Source organism: Lissotriton helveticus, chromosome 2_1 (assembly GCF_964261635.1).
Source record: "Lissotriton helveticus chromosome 2_1, aLisHel1.1, whole genome shotgun sequence".
NCBI classification, from domain to species: Eukaryota; Metazoa; Chordata; class Amphibia; order Caudata; family Salamandridae; genus Lissotriton; species Lissotriton helveticus.
The window spans coordinates 244,214,257-244,237,095 of NC_136059.1; the positions used below are offsets into that span (position 1 = coordinate 244,214,257).

At 43.3% G+C, this 22,839-nt stretch overlaps 1 protein-coding gene across 1 annotated transcript in view; it reads right to left on the reverse strand.

Moving 5' to 3' along the window:
- The window catches only part of EPG5 (ectopic P-granules 5 autophagy tethering factor), a 582,198-nt gene that overhangs the window by 187,366 nt on the left and 371,993 nt on the right, over positions 1-22,839 (reverse strand). The window contains exon 28 of the mRNA XM_078674745.1: positions 16,768-16,910. Coding sequence (XP_078530871.1) covers positions 16,768-16,910 — 143 coding nt within the window. The remainder of the gene's footprint in view (positions 1-16,767; positions 16,911-22,839) is intronic.

The following is a 22,839-nucleotide window of genomic DNA, read 5'->3' on the forward strand; positions in this document are numbered from 1 at the left end:
GATCTCTTGACTGGGTGAGAGTATTCTGCTTAATTCAGAAACTCTGTCCATCACCACCCCTTGTTGTTAAATATTTTGTCCACCCTAAGCGTGGAAGGGTATACTCAGATGTGAGTCCCTTGCTCATTGCACCATCAGGATTCAAGCAAGCCGGGCCGACGACGGCTGAAATGCCAGAAACCGGTCCCCGGAAGCTTGTTTCCTTCCCAGTGTAAGAATTGGCTTGGTAGTTTGGTTTGCCCTGTTCCCATCATGCACTGGGACAGGAACAGACTAATTTGCATATAGCCAGGTTCTGAACTGGGATGGTGCAGTGAGCTAAAAAACGGTGTTGGATCTAGACCTGATCTCATGACTGGGTGAGAGTATTCTGCTTAATCAGAAACTCTGTCCATCACCACCCCTTGTTGTTAAATATTTTGTCCACCCTAAGCGTGGAAGGGTTTACTCAGATGTGAGTCCCTTGCTCATTGCACCATCAGGATTCAAGCAAGCTGGGCCGACGACGGCTGAAATGCCAAAAACCGGTCCCCGGAAGCTTGTTTCCTTCCCAGTGTAAGAATTGGCTTGGTAGTTTGGTTTGCCCTGTTCCCATCATGCACTGGGACAGGAACAGACTAATTTGCATATAGCCAGGTTCTGAACTGGGATGGTGCAGTGAGCTAAAAAACGGTGTTGGATCTAGCCCTGATCTCTTGACTGGGTGAGAGTATTCTGCTTAATTCAGAAACTCTGTTCATCACCACCCCTTGTTGTTAAATATTTTGTCCACCCTAAGCGTGGATGGGTATACTCAGATGTGAGTCCCTTGCTCATTGCACCATCAGGATTCAAGCAAGCCAGGCCGACGACGGCTGAAATGCCAGAAACCGGTCCCCGGAAGCTTGTTTCCTTCCCAGTGTAAGAATTGGCTTGGTAGTTTGGTTTGCCCTGTTCCCATCATGCACTGGGACAGGAACAGACTAATTTGCATATAGCCAGGTTCTGAACTGGGATGGTGCAGTGAGCTAAAAAACGGTGTTGGATCTAGCCCTGATCTCTTGACTGGGTGAGAGTATTCTGCTTAATTCAGAAACTCTGTCCATCACCACCCCTTGTTGTTAAATATCCTCTAACCAGTGAGCCACACTTCTCCACAAAAGTCTGATTAGAATATATAGATGTTTGACACTCTACGTAATGCAAACAATGACAATAAATCAAGCAAGGATTGTTCAAGCTGCACAACCACAATTGGCTATGCATGGAATTAGTCCAGTGACCAACAGTGGAGTCATGGGTAAGGTTCCCATCAGACAGGAAGAGATTCAGTTCTGGTTTGCGCAAAAAACAAATTAGCTTGAAACAGTGTTTCCCCATATGGGACCACAAGGAAAACATAGAATTCTCACAATATGCTTGCAAATGGGGATGGCTCCTCCAGTGGAAGACTGCACCACTTGAGGCACAGCCTTTGCTGCAGTACAGACCATAACACATGGTACACCTTCATTAGCTGCTTTGCCAGAGGTTCTTCAACAGATTCAAAATTAGTACAGAGCAGCCCCAGCCTGGATTTGGGGATGTAACTTATCGGCAATGTTGCCACATTGTCCACAATCAAACTAAGCAATATAAATGGGGAAGGAACTGTGTTGGCTATACACCAGTGACTCACAGAGGTTGCTCCGGGAGACCAGGAGCGCAAACTACCTAAAATTATTGAAGAAACCTATCTATCCATCGGTGGGGAATTAGCCAGAAACAGCCAGAACTAGTAAACCACAGACTAAGGGCAATTCTGAAAAGGATAACTCAAAGCAGACACACAAGCCTTTCAAGAAGTAGTGTAATAATAAGAAAAATAAAGAAAACACTAAAGCACGAATGGATCTCTTCAACAGGAGTCCACTGAAAAGCGATTCAATCAGTGCAACCGTGATACAACTAAAATGCCCGATATGTATCAGGATGCTGATACACGTCCTTCTCGTTCCTTTCAGGATGCATCTGAAAAATACACTTGGAAAGAGGAGGACACTCAGAGCGCAGAACAGAGGAGTATGTGTAATTGAAGATGGACTTACTACACTCATCTGACTACATACAAAAAAGGAAGACAGACCTAAACAGTTCAAGCCTCAAATCAAAGAGAAGATGGTAGCTGGCATTAAAGTCAAATATGCCATGGATTTTCTATACACTGCTTCTGAAATGGGAATGGGTTCTGACCATGCCTGACAGAAGTCACAATAGTTTGCCAGAATTTTATGGAGTGTCTGGCAGCAGTAGCATTGAGTTACTACATCCAAGTGGAAACACCGGACCAAAGACTGAGTGTCCCTAGTCAATTATATGAAGTACAACTCCAGATGAAGAAGGACATACTCTTTTGGGAGAACTTGTCATTTGGCTATGACATTCTATTGGCTGAAAAGAAATTACCACCGGAGTTTGTTAAGGAGTGTCCATGGTGAAAAACTGTAATTTTACCTGCTTATTTCGACCTCCTACCAGAATCAGTAGAACGTATGTATGACAAGGAGTGGGCCATAGCATAGCGCAAGCTCTGGAGTTATACCACAACCATGTGGATTGGGAAGATGGATCCCCTTATCACATCATACCTGTGCGGTCCAATCCCCAACCCCAATGACACTAACCCATTGAACATGAGGCCACAAAACAGGGTAGAGAAACATTCACAAAATTTGAATACCAATGTGTAAAAGAAGTTGCAGCTCAACAACAAACCAATCCCTTGTTTACAGTAAATTTTTATCATTTGGACTTAGGCTACATTAACCTGACAACTGCTAGATGCACATTTGCAGTACAAAACGTGCACAGTATGACAGTAATCAATCAATCAATGCATTTGTAAAGCGCAACACTATCACCCCTAAGGGTATCTGGGCACTATGTCTCCATCGAAGAGCCAGGCCTCGAGTCCCTTTCTGAAGTCTGCTTAGGGAAATTAATAATTCCTGTGACTCCTATTCGAGCCGTAAAGGCCGTTACAAAGGCCAGCATTCCTAATGCGAAAGCTTTACATCCAAGATGAATAGAAAGGGCCAACTCACTCACAGCAACAAATGTAGATTACAAATTTGACTCTACACTACAAACACAAGTATACCTTCAATATAAACATGAATATCCTCAGCCCAATGAAGCCAGGCCTTTAGATCAGTATTATTACATAATCTATACTGATGGTTCTGCTTAGCCTGCAGATTGACCAAAACATCAATACTCAGCCACTTGCACAGTGCTAAAGGGTAGAATGTGGATGGAGAATTCCAACCTCATGAAACCTACATGCAGTCACTTAGTAATTGCACTGCAAAGCTGGCTGAACTGAAAGAATTCTGGCACTTGAGAATATGGATCGGGGTTTCCCACACTCATTGTGTGTGATGTGTGTTATTGTGTCCAGTCTTACAATGAGTACTTACACTACTGGAGCCAGAATGGATTCAGATATTCCAAAGGGTACACAATAAAGCACAAGATGCTTTGGGGACATGTGGCCTAACTAAAAGAATGTTTGCCACATACTCATGTGATTCACACACTGAGTTACCAGCATGTAGAAAAACACATTCCTGGTAATTCAATGGCTGACGAAGCCGCAAAAGCAACACTGCAAACTGAGGTGAGGGAGAAGACGCCCCCCCCCCAGAAATGTCATAGAAAATATGTGACAAGACCCCATGGCAGAAGAATAAGGATGGGTTAGAAGAACACTTCAGATAATTACAGCACCTTAGAGCATCCCCAATGGTAACCGGACCATTAGCAGACGGGGCTGAAGGCCAAGGATAATAGCTAATATCACAGAGTTTAAGCTCCTTTCCAAGACGCAAAGAGGAAATAAATTTGTGATTGCAAATCAACGAACAAGTGAAGGCCCTGTGGGACACGAGGAAAAACGCGGCAAACGTATGCAAAAAAGTGCATCCTCCTCGAAAGCTAGCACAACATGACTGTCTATAGATATACCCATAAAAAGATGTATCACTAGACACAACCAAATAACATATACGGACATATATGTATAATATGTAAAGTACAGAGAAATGCACCTTATACAGTGTGTAGTAAAATATACCCAAGAAAGGTACAAAGAAACGTGCACAACAGTGGACATTGGCTAGGATGCAAAACCGGGTCTGGTGGCTCAGTGGACTAATGCATCCATTGCAGAGCCCTGTGTTTGACCTCATGGTCACAGGTTGAAACTCCAAACTCAGCTTTCATCCATCTAAGGTCGATAAAATGAGTACCATTGACTTGGGAAACAATAAACATCTATTATTCAGCGTCAAGATACCACCGGGTGAACGTGTGCTTTACAAATACACATGTTATGCTATGTTATATTATAGCGGCGGGCAGGCAACAGCCATACAGTACTGCATAAAAGAATAGAGGATGGTGGAAGATATCACACACCCCAGAAAACGAAAAGCAATTGGACATAAAACAACTCTACCAACTGAATAGCAAAAATGAGGCAGCTGAGAGATGATCAAAAGGGAAAACAGCAGGTAATAAACACCCCACCAGAATAGACCAACAGACACCACTCAGAGCAAGTTAACAAAGGCCAATACAAGGGAGGCCTAATCAGACAACCAGCCTCCACCTTAGAAGAAAAAAATATCAGACAGAAAAGGGGGGAGTGGCTAGTTGAAGCTGTGGAGAAAGACAGAATAATAAGTGTGGGAAGAAAAACACCACAAGTAGAGGTCCACAACCAACCGATCAGTACAAGAACTGAAGTAACAGACAGAGTGGCAAGGCAGACAGCATAACAAGTGCGGAGGCCACAAATGAAATGTGTTCATAGGAGACAGGACCCATAAAAGGGTCAGAAGTTATAAATGAAACACAGCAAGAACCCATAGTACAATACGACTACGGAGGAGAAAGAACTTTGAAACAAACTCAACTGTCTGAAGGTCTGGAGTGTTACTTGGTGCCCAGCGGGATCCTCCAACAATCAACCGTATCTAATCTCGCCTAATAAGCGGTCGGAGTCCAATCACTCACCAAGATGAAATGCTTCATCATCTGGGATTTCCTCCCAGCTGTAACCCCTAGTACAGCCGAGGGCTACAACCCTGTCACTGTGAGGGAGGAGCACAGGGATGTTTTAAGGATCTCCTAGGGTATACTAAAATCCAGAAGGTGATGAGCTGAGGTGTACTACTAAGTGATGGGCGCAGTGCTATGAAAAGAGTGAAAAAAGTTCATGAAAACTGGCTACCAGGAGAAAAAAAGTTTATTATATATCCCTTGAACTTCACATCTTACAGAGAAAGAGAAGGGAGAAAAGGAGAGAAAATTCCACAAACAAAAGGAAATCTCCAGTGTCCACCGGACAACGTGTGTCCAGCCAACAATTCCTGTGACATCACAAGTGAGGATCTTGAAATCAAACAAGAGCGTTTTTTTCCTAATCATAAGTCCAAGGGATAATGATCCCCAAGGAGGTGAAACTTTATTCTTGCTCACGAGATGGGAAGGAAAATCCCTGGAAGAATCCGAAAGTAGTACCAAACCTCTGGACGAACCAACCCAAGAGAAGGTGGTCAAGGAACACGTTTTCAAGAAGAACAATCAGTTCAATAACTAAATGTTGGGGTTGGTATAGGAAAGGTCATGGAAATGTTTCCAACAAAGCATAAAAACATTGCCCAAAATCGAAAAGCAATAACAGCTATATGCAGGGCAGAAGCAGAGTAAAAACAGACCATGCAGTGGCACAGGAGAGAAAGAGTCGATAGAGAAGACCATCCATGCCAAGAAACGGACAAGGTACACCAATAAGGAACCTTGAGAGAAAGAGAAATGACAAGAGTCCTTTGTACCAGAGCATAACGGGAACCAGCACACAGAGGTACTAAGCCCAAAAGAAAAGAAAGAAAGAACATCGTCCAGGGCAGGAGCTGACAATGTACTTTAGGTCAAGAAGCATGCCCTCTTGCCATGCGTCGGCTAAGAAAACAGGGAACCAGAGAAAGTGTAAGGAAAGGAGCAAGGGGAAACCCTATGCACCATCCTACCAAGCACACAATGTGACGTCCCCTAGAAGGGGTACCAAAGTGCCCGAATAATATGGAGGAATGCCCGCGGACCATACCGGCGAAGGGCCCTAGAGGACAGGGAGTAAGCAACAGTGCATCTACACAAGAGAAGCAGAATACCCCAATAGAACCTGGATAGAAACAGCAAAAGAACACCTTGCATCAACAGGGGTGGAAGCCAATAGGGCAATAAAACAAAATGCGCCCTAAAAACTAGTGATCAGCAGATCAGGAAGCAATAAATAATACCTGCAGGATGCAGGAGCACCTCACCGGGTGCCACACATAGGTGAAGTGTGAAAGAAAAAGCCAATGCAACCGTTTCAAAAAGGCTCACATGTAAAAGTAAAACCAAGAGACCATACTCCGTACAAGCTCAGTTCAGGGGAAAAAGAGGAAAGGACAGTAATAGCAAGCAGGGTTTAAGATTACGCTCGGCCTCGACTATCCCGAAGATGGTGTAAAGGGGCATCAGCTTGAATGCCAAAAAGATGTTGACCATCAAAAGGCATGTCCATCAAGGTGGATAGAACAGCCTTTGAAAAATCTGAGGTGCGTAGCCAGGTACACCTGCGAAGAGCTACTGAAAGAGCCATGGCTCGCCCAACAGATTGTCTGTGATATCCATGCTGCAGTGAATCAGTCATTTAGCCACCTGATGGCCATCCTGGAGCAGCTGAGTAAGTGTGTCAGGCATCATCAGGGTTGGAGGGGAACAGGGCGAGACTGAATCCCGCAACTTGTGAGCAAAGCGGCTCAGAATACAAGGGGTATTAAGGGACCACAAAGCAGACCTGGTGGCAGAAAAGATATATCGACCAAGAGCATCTAGACTTTTAGGCTCGCTGTCTGGAGTGACAGCAGGCAAAGCGCCAATGTCAGGGGAGGCTGTAGCCGCCTGAACCACTAAGTTGCGCAGAGTAGGCGGCCAGAAGAAGCAAACCAGGTCTCCAGTGGCAGGACAGTGCCAATGAGCCATTGACCGGTCCAGGGAGGACTTTGAAATGTGTTTAGCTCCAGAGCCCAACAGAATATCAAAGAGATCTTAAGTGAAGGGGAGCACAGGCTCAGCTCCCATCTGGCCCCGATGAAGCTCCCCAATAAGGGGGATCAATGGCCACCTCTACAGAAAGGAGCTCCAGCTCTTGAACCACAGCAACAATCTGAAGAAGCTCAACAAAAGCAGAGCTAGCATCAGTAACAAGGCAAGGAGAACAAAACAAACCCGAGGATAGGCCACTAGCCTCACCAAGGTCAGACACCCAATGAAACTTGGATATATGCTTGGTGATGTAACTGATCCAATCTACGGACATTACACTGCTGGTAAGTCCTCTAAAGACACACCTGTACAGATTGCCGTTGATTCAGAATGCATATTATGAGCCTTCCTGGGATGCTTCAGCTCCTGTAACTTGGATCCTGGCTTGTGTTCTGCTACTAGCCGTCACTTCTTTAGCTGCTGTTGAAGAGGGTGGATTTGAAGAGGTTGGATTGGATCATATTTGCTCCATGGAGCTAGCGAGAGGAGTGTCAAGGGAACAGTCATCTGCAGATGCTGAGAACAGCAATGTTTTGTCTACTCCTCTGAACGTTTAAACAATCTGGCAGTCTCGAGCATTGGAGATTTTTTTAATTGAGCTATGTTTTTATTTAAAAAATTGCTTTTAGAAATGAAGTGTTTTTACTTACCATTTTTCTATTACCTTTTTTAACATACAATTTGGCTTTCTATATGCTTTCTATATGCTTTTAGTATTAAAGAAGCACAATGCTTTTATGGTTTTAGATTTGATACTAAATCTATATTTTTAGCATTCATTTTAGGAAGCTTTTTAGTTACCTCACATCCAAGGAGTGGATATCATGGGGTCACATTAGGCCCGGGCCGGAACACCATCATTTTTAAATGTTCACGTTTAAAATTGCCATTTTTTCTTGAACGTTGACATTTTATACACTTTTGCTTGATTGCCTGTATGGATAATGTTCCATTAAATAACTTTGCTTGCATGTACACATCTTTATAGGCATATTATCAGAGCCTTGAACATTCTGTACGAGAAATAAAAGTTCACTGCGCAAAATGATGTTGTTTATTATGGTTCGCTCGGCAAAAGCTTTGTCAGGGTAGAATCAATAATCACAGTCTGACTTGGACTTTGGCATGGCAACATCGATGATGTTTATTATATAAACCACATCACTCCTCTGTTTAGGCAGAGGAGCATTTCGCAGACACTTCTGAGATCAGCCTATGCTGGAATTGCAGCCCACCTGAATCCTGTTTACCTCCTGAGATGGATGGTGCCCAGCTCTACACCAAGACGAGCTCCCAGATGACACTTACCCACAGGTAACCGTGGAGTTAGATCACCCTACAGGGATTCTGGTAGATGCACCCACCCCAGAGACCCTTAGATAGGGAGTGCTAGGTAGGAGTATAAATTTCACTATAGGTATATGCAAGCATTTTTATTCTATGTAACAGCATAATGGTTAAATTGTTCATCTTCTTTACCATTCTTGTGAAGCTGATTGCTCTGTCTTTCTTCCTTCTATTGATTATTGCTGCACATACATTTTACACAAGAATCCTTTGCTTCAATAAATATTGAAATGCCACGTTGTATATTTCTTGTAGACCTCTTTCGATGTGAATGAGTCACCACCCAAAAGGGTTCTCGTTCTGTTTACACGATTTCCTTGAGGAGTCCGGGTTGTCATTTTCTGAAGTTGCGCATTTTATCTGTTACCTTGCCAGGTTAGGGGTACAGATGGTGCACTGTAAGCTAGCCAGGAGTTAGGCCAACATATCATGATGGTGGGTGTGGACCCAGTCTCGCACAGTTTTCATGTTTATGTTGTCCAACAAACGCACAGTTTTACTGAAAAAGTATGAACAAAAGTAACTACTTCATAGCTGGTTCTAGGAGATTTAGGATCAAAGAAGGCACTGGTATTGCCAACAACTGGTGACGAAGTGCTTCAAATAGGATCAATGAATAGTTGCATTGAATGATTTATTTGGAAGTATGATTCTACTTTTGGAATGAACTGTGGGTTAGTCTTCATGACTATCCTATCCTATCCTTGTGAATCAGCAAATATTACTCTTGAGCGCTCAGAGGTTGCAACTCGCTGACTCTATGCAAAGATGTGATTGCAATTAGAAATATTGTTTTCATTGTTTGGAATTTGCTCTATGCATTGACTCGGTTGAAGCCTTCCTTAATTGTGGGTGTGAGCCTCAACCTTGGTGTACAATTCTCTTTATTCCCTCTAAAAGTCTTTTCAATACAGGTGTGACAAACAGGTTTTTTCTAAAGGGCCTCTGGAGTATGCTAATATAACCGACAGGTTGACTCTAAAGGATTTGGGGCCATATGTATCATCATCACCATTTGCGATTTCTAAATAGCGATTTTTAAGGAATCGCTATTTAGAAATCGCAAATTGGGATGTTTGTAGAAAATCGCTATTTTTTAGCGATTTCCAATTCTTCCTTATTTGCGAATTCGCAATTTGCGAATTCGCAAATAAGGAATAATTTTCCATTCATTCCTATGGGCCAGGAGGCCCATAGGAATGATTGTGAAATGCATTTCATTTTGCGATTCGCAATTTGCTAATCGCAAAATGAGATTGATTTCAAGGGTGCAGGGGTGTCTCAAGGACACCCTGCTGCACCCCTGAAATCAGCATGTGTGCGCATATGGCGCACATACATGCCCTATGGGCATGTATGTGCGTCACATGCCACATTCAAAAATGCCAATTTGTGCATTTTTAAAAGAAATCGCACATTACCACCAATTGAAAGTTGGTGGTGAATTGCAATTTCTTAAGCTAAATTTGCTATAGAAAAATGCTTCATACATAGCATTTCAGGAATCGCAAAATTGTGATTCCTTAAATGCTATAGCAAAATAAGGAATCGCAAATTCTTGCGATTCCTTATGATGCGATTTTTCTTACATATCAAAACATGCAAAAAAGCCTTTTGCGATTCGCAAAGGCTTTGCGAAACGAAAAAGGCTTGATACATATGGCCCTTAGAGTCCACCTTAGTTTTGTATTTCCTAAATGCATTGTATATCTTGTTGTAACAGTGTCCCTTGATAGGTTTTGTGTTAATTTTTCTTAATTCCACCAGTTCAAAACCCTAATACATTGGGGCACATAACATCTACATATAGTTGATCCCCTAGTGTCTCTTAATACCTCCATACATCTGTCTGACACACCTAGATGATTGAATTCCAAGCCCTCAGAACCCATGTCGCTAGTCTAAAGCTGGCTAGTTCCAAGTTCATATATGCCCCACTTGAACGAATAACAGGTTTTGGAATACCAGTATTTTTATCACCTTGCAATCTCCTCTAAGCCTGTAAACCATGCATGTGTGGCCCTATGTGGGGCTACTAGGATCAGTGTCATACTTCTGTGTTTGTGTCTGTTTATCACTAGCAGTATTAGTGGAACTGGGCATTCTCTTGAGATAGGTTATGGAAGTTCCTGGATGCGAAAACGTGGTATTTTGAATTGTTATATGTTGTGAAGAGGGTTGTCTGTAGCATTTCGATTTTTGTAAATATTTTGTGTACCACACCCTAATCTACTACCTACATTGTGAGGTACCCTGATATTTGATTAATCATCTGCCTCTATGTTTTGTTGGCCTTGTAGGAGTATCACTATCAATGATATTTTTTAATGGTTTGCCAAACTCCAGATGTTGTGTGCTAGATTGGATAGCACATACAACTTGGTACCCCCTGCTGTTCAGGCAGAACATTGGCATTGTGTTGTCCTTCTGAATTTGTACTACTTTCCCTATTATATGTTTTTGAACAGTATTCAAACCCAAGAAGATTGGCTTTGAGATCTAACACATTTAAGAGATCTCAGCCACCAGCGTGTTCCATTGGCTCATGTGCGCACTCCATTCTGTTTGGGGTGCATCAGTGGTGATGTTTACTGAGGGGGGTCGTTTTTGGAATGCTCTACCTACTGTGATGTTCTTTGTTGTCCACTACTGTTATCCATTCTGCACATTTGCTATACCAGCCATCAGATCATATCAGTCCACCATTGTCTGCGATCTGTAATTGATCAAACTTGAATGGGTCTCATTTAAAGTCTGACAAGTAGGATAAGTGGGATGCATGACCTCATCATACCCAGCACTTTTATTATTGTTCTCACTGTCAATGAAAACTATTCTATCATTGGTAGCACCCTCTTTAGGACAGAGTATGCCTTTCTAGTAAACAGATCCAACTCTACTACTAGGAATACCTTTTTCTTTATGAGGAAGTGGCTCGGATTTCTCCATATTCAGAGATGCACAGTCTGTGCATTGTTTCCATCACTATCTGCATATTGTTCTGGCATTGATCTTGCGAGTTTGCCTTTACTAGTCGGTTGTCTAGCTAAGGGGTAAATAGGGTTATATATGCATTCCTGTCTTCTTCAAGTGAGTTGCTACTTCTGCAAGGCATGTTGTACACACTCTCTGTTCTAATCTTATCCAAAATTGTAAAACTGTGAATTGGCAATTCATTTCCTTAATTTGTTTTAAAATATTTATATGTTCTTTTATGATTGTTTTTCACAATCGAATAAAGATATTTTGATGATGATGAATTGGCAATGTCAGTCATTTATCATAATGCTAGGGTGGTACTTCTGCTTGGTGCTCATCAGAATGGGGAAACGGGCATCTTCAAGGTTTATTGTGGACAGGTAGTCTCCTTCTTTCAGAAATGGAATGACTTTCTGCAATGTAGTCATCTTGAACCTCTGATTCCTGGTGAGTTTATTAAAAAATCTCTGGTTTGTTATAAGTCTTAAGGTCAAATCTTGTTCGGGGATGTTGACGTATACGGATTACACTTTCTGGTCATGTATCTCCACCATTACTTCCTTTTGTAGGGCTTCCTATATTGCCTGTTTTAACTGTCTTAGGACTTCTCCTTTGAAACCCCTCTTCTTTGGCTTGATGCTTGGGGGTATTTACTATAGCTCTATACAATAACTGTATTTGATGATATTCCGCACCCACTTGTCGTCGGAGATTTTTTTTATTTCAGAAGGAAATCTTTCGAGCCTGCCACATATAAGTGTTGAATGTCGGCAGCTCTCCCTGTGTCTGCCTCTTGTTGGGTGTGGCCAATCATCTTGAGGTCTGGTCCTTTCATCTTGCTCTTCCTCAAGAAGAGTGCCTCAGTCTCGGCTGCAACGGGTATTCCCATGGTGTGCTTAGACTTTTGGCGCTCACCCCTTGAGTGCTCTCTGTCTTTTGTGGAATCAACTGGTATCCTGTTCTCCTAGCTCTATTTATAGAAAAACACCCCCTCTTAAAAGATCCAATGAACTGCAGGGCACCCATTGCCTTTGCCATGATGTTTTCTTTTTTTCATCTTTTGGATAAAGCCATCAACTGCAACTCCAAACAAGCTCTCTCAAGTGAAACACAAATGGCTTATACCTACTGTGTGGAGCCTGGTACCCTGAGCTAGGCATTTCATCTCACGGTAGTGTGTCTGCAAATCTGCCTGCTGGCAGTGTCCGTGGCAAACAGAGGTGACTTGAGACAGGTATTTGAGATGGTCCTAACTCCTTTGCAGATGTTCCATCAGTTCTTCCATTTCCTTCAATTGCTGGTGTCCATTCATGTTTAGGAGTGCATTAGAGTTAGCAATGGCAAACAGCATCTCCATCTACGTTCCTAAAGCATTATTTCTCTTACACTCCTTGTCCAAAGAGGGTCCTGTGTACACTGGAACATTGGCTTTTTTCCTGGATGTGGACGGTATAATGGAGTTTGGATGAATGTTGTTTTTATTATATATTGGGTCTTGGCTAGAGGGCTTATATTTTTTCGGTACCCTTGGTGTTACTGCTACAGATGAAACTGTTTCCTTACAAGCCTCTTTTCTTTGACCAATGATTTTAAGTATTATGGGCAAGAATAGTTTTTTCTTCTGTGGTGACGGAAGTGTGTCCAGAAGGAATCATGCCTCAGCCTGCTCCTCTTCTAGCTGCACCCCATTTGCCCTTTTAATCACAGCATTGTAGAGAAAGGGTCATCTGGGGGTGATGGCATTTACGAGTGCGAGGGGAATCCCTCCTCAGCCAAGTAAGTGTCCAAGTCCTTCCACTTTGTGATGACTTGAAGATGTCTGGTCACATTTTTATTCCTTTCCGTAACATTCTCCTGCTCTTGCTCCTGTGGTTCTAGGATTGCTGGGGGTTCTAAATCAACATGAGAGAATTGTTGCATTGCCTTTCCTTCTGCCATAAAGTCACAACTTCGTCTTTGAGATTGCGTTTGTCCACTTTGACTTCAATTGACTTCAATTGCCTTTCAGAATTCAGTCAGAGTATGAAGACCTTTTGATTTTGACCCATAGGGTTCCTATATTATTATGTTTCCTTGCACCACTAGTTGTTGAGGATTGTTTTGGAGTCTTTTAAGTATGAAACCTTTGGCTCTAGCCCACTGCAAACCTGTAAGCATAGGTTTTTTGTTTTTGTTGGCATATCTTAAGCATTATACCCTCTTCTCCCTCAGCCTCCACCATTTCCTCAAAGTTATCCTCATCATCTGTTTGGACTGCATCAAGGCATATCTTTCCCTAACTATGAGGGTTTTGGGAAGGGAAACATCCTTGACAAAGTAGTTAATACCACAATGTGCCTTTACACTGCAGTAACTACCCAAACCGCGACGTTACCACACTTAGGGGACGCGTTGTTGGCTGGAATTGGATTTTAAAGTCCAATACCTTCCCCACAGATTCACTGGCTGGAGTTGGAATAGTAATATATACTATTCCAAAGTCCAGCGCCCCTAAGGCAAGTTGTAGTAACGTCTTGCACGGTAAAGGAACGTGTGGTAACGGTGTAGTCGGGTACTGACTGCGGAGTAGTCATGCATGGGAAATGCATGCGGGGTTCCGTCACACAACCTTGTGGGAAGGTACACTTTGCACCCCCTCAGGCTTATGGTCTTTGTGCAGAAACAAATTACAAACTTTATGCTTTTGTCCTACTAGGAAAATTAGTGATGACAGTTGAGACAGACCCCAACAAGGGTATTTTCCATTCCTTCATGAACTTGCAGGAGCACTGGCGAAAATTATCACTCCCCCACAGAACATTGTCTGAGCCACATGGTCAAAACCCAAAAGACAAAAAGCTGTCCCCTCAGTTTTTGGGTGTTTTTTCCTTTCCTTTGACATCTGGTGTCATTGATAGTTGTTTTTTACCCTTTTCTCCACCGTCTTCTGGCTCTTTGATGATCGTTGACACATTATATATATATATATATATATATATATATATATATATATATATATATATATATATATATATATATATATATATATATATATATATATATATATATATATATATATATATATATATATATATATATATATATATATATATATATATATCTCAAATCCTGTAGGTGCGGCCCAATCTTTGTAAATCAGCGCCGAACTGACCATAGTGCTGCAGCTCAAATGTGAAAGCCTGTTTATTCACTCACAACACAAATCCCAACGCATTTCAGAGCTTCACGCTCCTTGCTCACAGGTTAGGTTTACCAACTGCCCTTTCTTCATTTAAAGGAACACCCACATGTGTGCCTTGTGCATCACAGACATAGACAACAAACTATTGTTTGTTTACATTAGATCTATACCCGAGTTCCTTCTCACAGGAGATAAACATCCACTTAGTACACTGGGTCTAAATGAAGACTCAGGTTAAACACCTTGCCTCTTTTAGCAATTAGGTAGGCAACGACATACTGAAGAGGATAGAGGATACTGAAACTTGCTTACATGTAAATAGGTAGACTCTTGAGGTCTCAAGAATGCATTGCACTTTCAGTAAACAATCAACACATTTTGACAACAAAAACACAGAATGGACCTTAATAACTAATTCCATTTGCATTATCTTGGCCTTAACAGGGAAGGAGGAGGGTTGATCATGAATTTGATAAAGATATTTATGATTGAGAATTATTATAACAAACTTGTTTCCCGGAATGGAATCTTCATTAATGGTCAACCACACTAGAACAGAATAGCAAGCTAATCCCTCTGATGGGTGGATTGTAGTGAAGGAGGGAGCTAGGAGTGTAGAAAAAGGGTCAGGCAGATCAGGTCGATTACCCCTTTTCAAGGTTTGCCCGGCGTTAGCCGCCTCTCACCCAACTCACGGTTACCAAATAAAGAGGCAGGCGCTGGAGACTGGAAGGCGAGAAACAGGAGTTTATTCCGACGGAGCAGAACACGTCAAATCAGACAACAGGGTATCTTCTCGAGGTGCTCTAAACGCATCCTTGAGGCCTGGCCTCTTATACACGGGTTTATTGCTTTATTACATGAAACACATTTTTGTCAATACTTTGATGTATGGAAAGACATCCTCGGAATCCTCACTTTGGGCCTGTTCCCACACATATTTACAGTAGAAGTCCCCACCCTGGTCACAGTAGGTGATGACTATCGCACACCAGGGCATTCCGCCGGTTCCCGGAATGTGGGCGGCTGATCGGATCTCATGGGGCGGGGGCTTTGATCAGTCATAGATTCTTTGAAGAGGGACAGCTTCCTACTGTAAGGGGCAATAAACTGCATCCGCAGGGCTAGGTGATGGCCTGGGATCGGGCCGGACAATCGGGCACAGAGGAAGGGGGTTCATCAAAGGATGTGTGATCATCAAAGGGACGGAGGGAGGTGTTAGCCGGGTACGGGATGTGGCTCCGAGGCAGGGCCGTGCTGAAGGGGTGGTTTATGGCCCAAGCATGTGAGAACGTGGGCTGTCAGCGCGCGGGGGGATGCTTGCGGGGTCAGAGAGGGAGAGAGACGCGCTGGCTATCGGCAGTGGGCAGAGAGGCCATGGCACACAAGATGGCTGCTGCTTACGCGCACACATAAGTCGGAAAAGGGACAAGGTGGCGCCGATATTGTTGATGCTGTAATGTAGATTCTAACAGTAGGAGTGCTGAAGGTAGAAATGGCAGAGAAATGTAAATAGAACAGGTACACAGAGACATGAGATGTAATTGTACACACAGTACTGCAACTGCTCAAAATCCTCACTAATTTGCAGTTGAATGTGTAGCTGATCTAAAATGGCTGACCTTTGTGAAGAAAAAAAGTCCTAAATATCGGAAACAAATCCTAGTACTAATTGAATACCTTGGTATCAGAAGTAAAGCCTGCTACAGTGTGTTTAGGTAAGAACATAGTAGTGCTTCTGTTAAAATAAAGGGGAGATTATGCTATTACCAACATTGTGGCTTCAGCTACTAACAAAATTTAAACTTCAGGCAATGCTGGCTTGCTTCACCTGTGTTTAGGATAGGCAGAGGAAAGCTGACATTTACTATGGGAATGGAGGAGGTTGCACTTATCACGTGGTAAAGAAATCCACGAAGGGGAGATCCGTGGCATGAGAGCTGGTTGTGGATTTTAGAATCTCAACATGGGGGACCAATACAGAAAACCAAAAAAATAGTAATGTACTCAAGCAAATTGTTAACCTGTCAATCATTCAGTGCAAATGTTAAATGTCCACTAAATTCAGGTTAGCAGGGCACGAGTGATCACCCCGTAAATCACAAAATCAATACTTTATTTACGCAATGACTGTAAACACTTACGTTATAAAGTTTTCCATGTGTACAGCTGTTTCCACAACTTGTAGTGGGGGAGGTTTTGCAGCTTCCCCTTGCAGCTGACTTACTTCTCGGTCTAGATTATTCAACTGTTGATGTGTCGTTTCGTTCATGTGCATGCCTTCAAACTAAGGAAGAAACCAACACAAGGCAAAATAACTTGATTCGGCCAATACTTAAGAGAACACGTTTTTCTGAGGAATATTGTACCTTTCCACAGATTACCCCTCTTTTCACATATAGTCATGCATCAAACTAAAACCAGAATATTTTTACAATCCACAAGTTTGTGCATGCTGGCGCCTACAGACACAACAGCATCATGACTCCTTAAAGCAGTAGCTTGTAATCATAAAGATTCAGGCTAATTTTCAAGGTCGACAGAGGCTAAGCAACAAAACAGAGTGAGTCTGGTGACAAATCTGAATGAAGACTGCATATACATTGGCAAATATTTAGAAAGGTAACTAACTTGGAGCCTGATTTGGTCCCAGATTATAAATTAGGCAGAATTCCATGTAGAGAATTTCAGCGGTCTGGAATCTCCCCTTCGTACTCAACGTATTATGACTTAGACCCACTGGAACTGGAAATACTTGTGCAGATGTGGAATTACTATATGGAATTCCCTATTCAGAAGAGTCTAATGCTCAGATTTACCACCTACCTGGTGGAGTCCCTACAGGGCCAGGGTGGAGTCAGCTGAGCTGGGAGGTTTGCTGCAATCTAAGTCTCATGCAGTTTTACCAGCTGGAATTACTATTCACGAAATCCAGGTCCATTATTGGCCACACCTGGGAAAACTGGGCTAGTCATGATCAGGTGGAGCAGAATTCCACACACCTGAATACACCTGACTTGTATTCAGGGCTTTAAGGTAGGTTCGAGAGTAGATAGAAATCCTTTCATTTCTGGAGGAAATGCAAAAATAAAGAAGAGAATCAAATAATGGTATTTCCTGCATCCTAGAAATTGTATCTTCTACATCAAATGGAGGCTTTTCGGTACTGTAAACTCTAAATGAGGCCTTTAAGGTCCAAACTCTAGATCCAGTCTCTGTCCTTCTAAAGGATACTTTTCTCCTGCAGATTCCTCATCACGTTAAAGACAACTTACTCAAGGGATGCTAAATACGATTTACTTTTTTCAACCTATTATCAACTCTACAGGCCCTGTCTCTGAACGCAAAATCTCAAAGAGTAATCCAGGTTGGCTGCCTGCTTATTTATTGAAACAGTGGATTATTTCTCTCATAAATTTAGCCTGTGCTCAAAGTCAAGATTCTGATAATGGCCAAGCATCTGATAAATCTTCACGCTGTTTGTGTGTACACCTGAGGTCAATAGAGGAATGTCCAAAGAGTCCACTAACAAGCTACCAGACCCTCCCAAATAGAGCAGAGAAGGATGAAGATGTCTCTGGGTGAGCAGCACTGAGAAAGATTAACTCCAGGGGGGTGTCAAAACCACTTTACGTTTTCCAGCCAGCAAACACGAGTATTTATTGATGTTGATATGATGCAATCCTATCTCCAAGGTTTTCTACTGCTGCAGCAGCATCTCAAAAATGAGAGTCAGCACATATAACAGTACCAGGAAAAGATTTTAGTTATGTAAATTTATATTATATTACACAGATTTAAAGTCTAAGCCAAACAGAGATAACATAATTTTCACAGAAAGAGACAAGTCTGATGAAGTTGGCATTAAGACACGTGTCCAAGATGGAAAGCAACTGAGCCACAAATCCAAATCTCAACATCAGCGAATGACAGTCAACTGGAAGTAAAAGATTGCTCCCCTGAGATGCTAACAATGAGACAGGTATGCACACACATATGCTGAATGAGCATGTGAGACTCTCGTAACTCTCAGCCCAGTATCTGTGCACCGGTGGCCTGTCACAGACTTCGACCCTTCAGGGATTGGTACTGATCTGGTATAGGTCTTATAATGTGAGCGGGCATTGTTAGTGTAGTTATGTAGTAGTTATTGAAAGGCTGTTTCCGCACTGCATTATACCTTATGGTACAAGTTTGAGCCATTGCACAGTTTTGCCACACTTAGACCTACAGTTATCAGCACAATATATATTTTACGGTTTACATGCACTGCAGGTCCATTTCCACTGTCTCTTTTTGTGCTAACTATACTCCCTATGGTGCTCCCAGAATTATCATATTGCCCTGGTTCAGCCATAATCAGATACTAGGCCTGTGTTCCCCTTACTTGGCCAAGATATTTACTGTGCTGGCTAGGATCAACAGGCCTGCCCCACACAACAGAGTCATTAACAGTCTTTAGCGACAGGAAGGGGTGGGGAGGAAATCTGCATCTCTTTATATAGCCTCGCCGGGGTAATACAAGCCTGACAGAAACAAAAGAGATGGGGCAGAACTATGGGGGTTGTAGGCATTAGCACATAACATTTTTAAAAAGAGCTTCCCAAATTGTCAAGCAGTGCATGCAAGCGTAAGGCTTCCTTCCCACCTATTAAACTGCACTCCATGTTCTAATGCCAGGAGCATGCACCATGAATGAAGATTCCTAAAAAACCCATAGATCTCCGTTTCCTACACTGTAAAGTTAGCAGCTTTGGTGTTGGTCTTAGCATTCCAGATAATTCAACATTAAATAATATTTGTGATCATTATATGAATTGTACCCAGTTTTCATAAAAGTACATCCAGTAATTTTGGGTCCTGGGCGTGGCTAAGATGGCGGCCGCGGCGGAGGCACCCTCAGGAGCTCCGCGACGTCCTGCATGATCGGCTACATTTATCCTATCCTCTACCGCTTGTTTCGACCCGACGATTACTCCTCGAGCTCCGGAGAAGCACCGGAGTCACTTTGGTACATCCGGGCAAAGACATAGGCCGATCTTTGCTGCTGTGGTGGGTCTGCCTAACAGCGGCCTACTGGGGTTCCTGATCCCCGGCCCGCGTGATCCGATGGCCGAGGCAATTACAGAGTTCGGGGGTGGAACTGCCAAGAAGTAGAGGTGGGGTTTTCACCCCACGTTGAGACAATCACACACGCTACAGGGCTGCCTGCTAGTGTGGCAGGGATTCAGCACAAAAACAGAACTATGCGCAGGATTATAGGACCTTGGTGTATGGGGACTGAGACATCCCCCACATTAGTACCCATGAGCCCAGGACCGACTAGCTATGGTGTCTCACTTGCTCTCCTACTCACTCACAGAGAAGCAAATGATTAGACACCCCAGAACACAACACTCCCAGAACTCTCAGGAATTGCCGTAACAAGACACGCCCTTTCGCTCGCGCTCTTGTACTTGTCCACAGTAAGATCTGACAGAGTCACGAAATAGTTTAAAATATTAATTTTAACTAACGTACCCTAACATGCAGTATACGTGCCACAACAAGCAGGAAAATGCATAGTACAGATGTAGTCAGAATACCAGCTAGTCCATAAATCATGAAGGGAGATGTCATCATAAAAAGACAGTGGAGCCTAGCCTCCCTCTGCTTACTAAGAAGAAGTATTGTTATATATTAGAAGATCTCTGGGCATTTGCAGCAGACCCCATACCTCACCTCAGATGGTAGATCTAAATCACAGGTGCTGTTTCGCTCTTCTCCCTGGATAGGCCCCTCTCCAAGTGTGTCTTACCTAATTTGTGTACCCCACTAAGAAGCAAAGTATGTTCTCCAACCAACAGCTGCATCTGTTTGTTTTGTCTAAGGGCTAAGGTCTGGCCAGAACAAAATAACAAGGGGCATTGTTGTTTGACCTTACACATAATGTTCAGTCAAAATCCCAGGAACATGCAGAGAGCAATGCCAGCGAGGAGTTCCATGTGAAAGCAATCCTTTAAATGTTGCAAAAATAAAGACGTGTAGTAACTTGAGCAAAAGCAGCGGGCAAGCAGCAATGTGCTCATGCCAAGTTAATGTCCCCACCGGCCATGTGACAACCCCTCTTGGCCAGATCATTAATGAGATGCTAAGACGAAAATGTAAAATAAGCAGCGGTAAAGCATCTAAGTGGTATTCCAATTGGGGCAGCCATGAAGCTGAATTAAGAGTGTTGGTGACATTTTATTTTTTGCCAATTGGACACTCAAAAATTCCTTCATTCATAGGTAGTTTTCGGGGACGAATATGTGGCGGGAACAGTGGAAAGCCATGTACTCCAGAACATTGACAGCTCTTCCATATTAAAAAGGGATGCCATCCAGTTTAGTAGGTTGAAGGAGCACACATGCTCTTCGTATCCGGAAGCTGCTAGGAGCATGCCAGGACAAGCTGCGCCAACTTCGATGAAACTCCATTCAGCGAGGCGCTTCAAATGTGCGCAGGTACTCAAGCCTGACATTGGTCCAAGCAGAGGATCACACAACAGGCGCCTACCCGGGACACATGTCTGATCATGGGCCTTCAACGGATCGAATAGCAGGTCGTAATCCAGGGCAGCATGTGGGGCATTTGATAGGCAGACATACAAGGCCCATTGAAAAGGGCGCCTGAGGCAATGGAAGATAGGTTGCATGCAGGTGAAGTAAGCATAACGGAAAGTCAGACAGTAGTCGATGCCAACCTCGTCGAGGGAGGGCCCAAGTCCTACTGCCCGGAATTCACAAAATTTGCATCGGAGGCCCAAGTCGCTGGAAGAGAAGAGGAGAGTGAGGTCGCACCCCCCAGGTAACGTGTGTTGGCACCTGGGGCGGGGTGCAGGCTTGGAGGGAGACGCTCTTGGCCTCTCTCATTCCGGCATTATTTACAACAAGGGGTGGTGATGGACAGAGTCTCTGAATGAAGCAGAGTACTCTCACCCAGTCAAGAGATCAGGGCTAGATCCAACACCGTTTTTTAGCTCATTGCACCATCCCCGGTAGCTTGTCTCCTTTCTGGTGAAGAATTGGCTTGGTAGTTTGGTCTGCCCTGTTCCCATGATGCACTGGGACAGGGACAGACTAATTTGCATATAGCCAGGTTCTGAGCTGGGATGGGGCAGTGAGATAAATAACGGTGATGGATCAAGCCCTGATCTTTGGACTGGGTAAGAGTGGTCTGCTTAATTCAGACACTCTGTTCATCACCACCCCCTTTTCTGTATCGTCTCTCATTCCGGCAGCGCGAGCCTCTGCTTCAGCTCGTATCGCGGCCCATACTTGCCAAGGGAGTAGCAGTACTGGGGCCGGAGTGCGGAACTGCACTTTTTGTTACACCATACCAGTGTTTGGGGCAACTGTGGACAGAGGATGACTGCGAGTCAGCAGGATTAGCAGGGAGACCGCCTAAGGCACCGTGATCGGTACTGGAGTGTATTACGCATTACATTGTTTCTGCATAACGAAGTACCTGATTGTCGTATTACACTTTGCATCATATCTGCATAACGAACTACCTGATTAGTGTATTACGCATGGCATTATTCCTGCATAATGAACTACCTGATTAGTGTATTACGCATGGCATTATTTCTGCATTACGAACTACCTGATTGTCGTATGACGCATTGCATTGTTTGCATAACAAACTACCTGATTAGCGCATTACGCATTGTATTATTCCTGCATAATAAACTAACTAAGGAGTGTATTACGTATTGCATTATTTCTGCAGAACGAAGTAGCTGAATGTTGCGTTACGACACAACCACATATTGTGTTCTTGATTTGCTGGTTCTATTTTTGATCAACCTTTAAGCCACAGATCATGTCTCAGAGGAGTCAAGTAGCCAGTGAGGCTGCAGAATTAGAGTTCGACATAGAGGAATTGCTTACCTACAAAGTTGATCAATTGAGGCAATTCTGCAGAGCTTTGGGATGTCCCATGAAAGGTAGCGCCAAGAAGGAGCTGCAATGGCCTTGAGGGACTGGTGGGAAGCCAAAGAGGCTCAGAAGATGGGTGATCTTGAAGTGGATGAGGATGGCCCAGGGAATGGATTTGGTCCACAGGATTTGACAGAGGAGGAACCAGCCTTAGGGGCTGGTAGTAACCATTCAGGAAGGCGTTTTTCACCAGAGGAGCTGGAGGAAAACCAAAGGGTCAGAGAGCACGAGTTGGAGGTTTTAAAACTTAAAGCT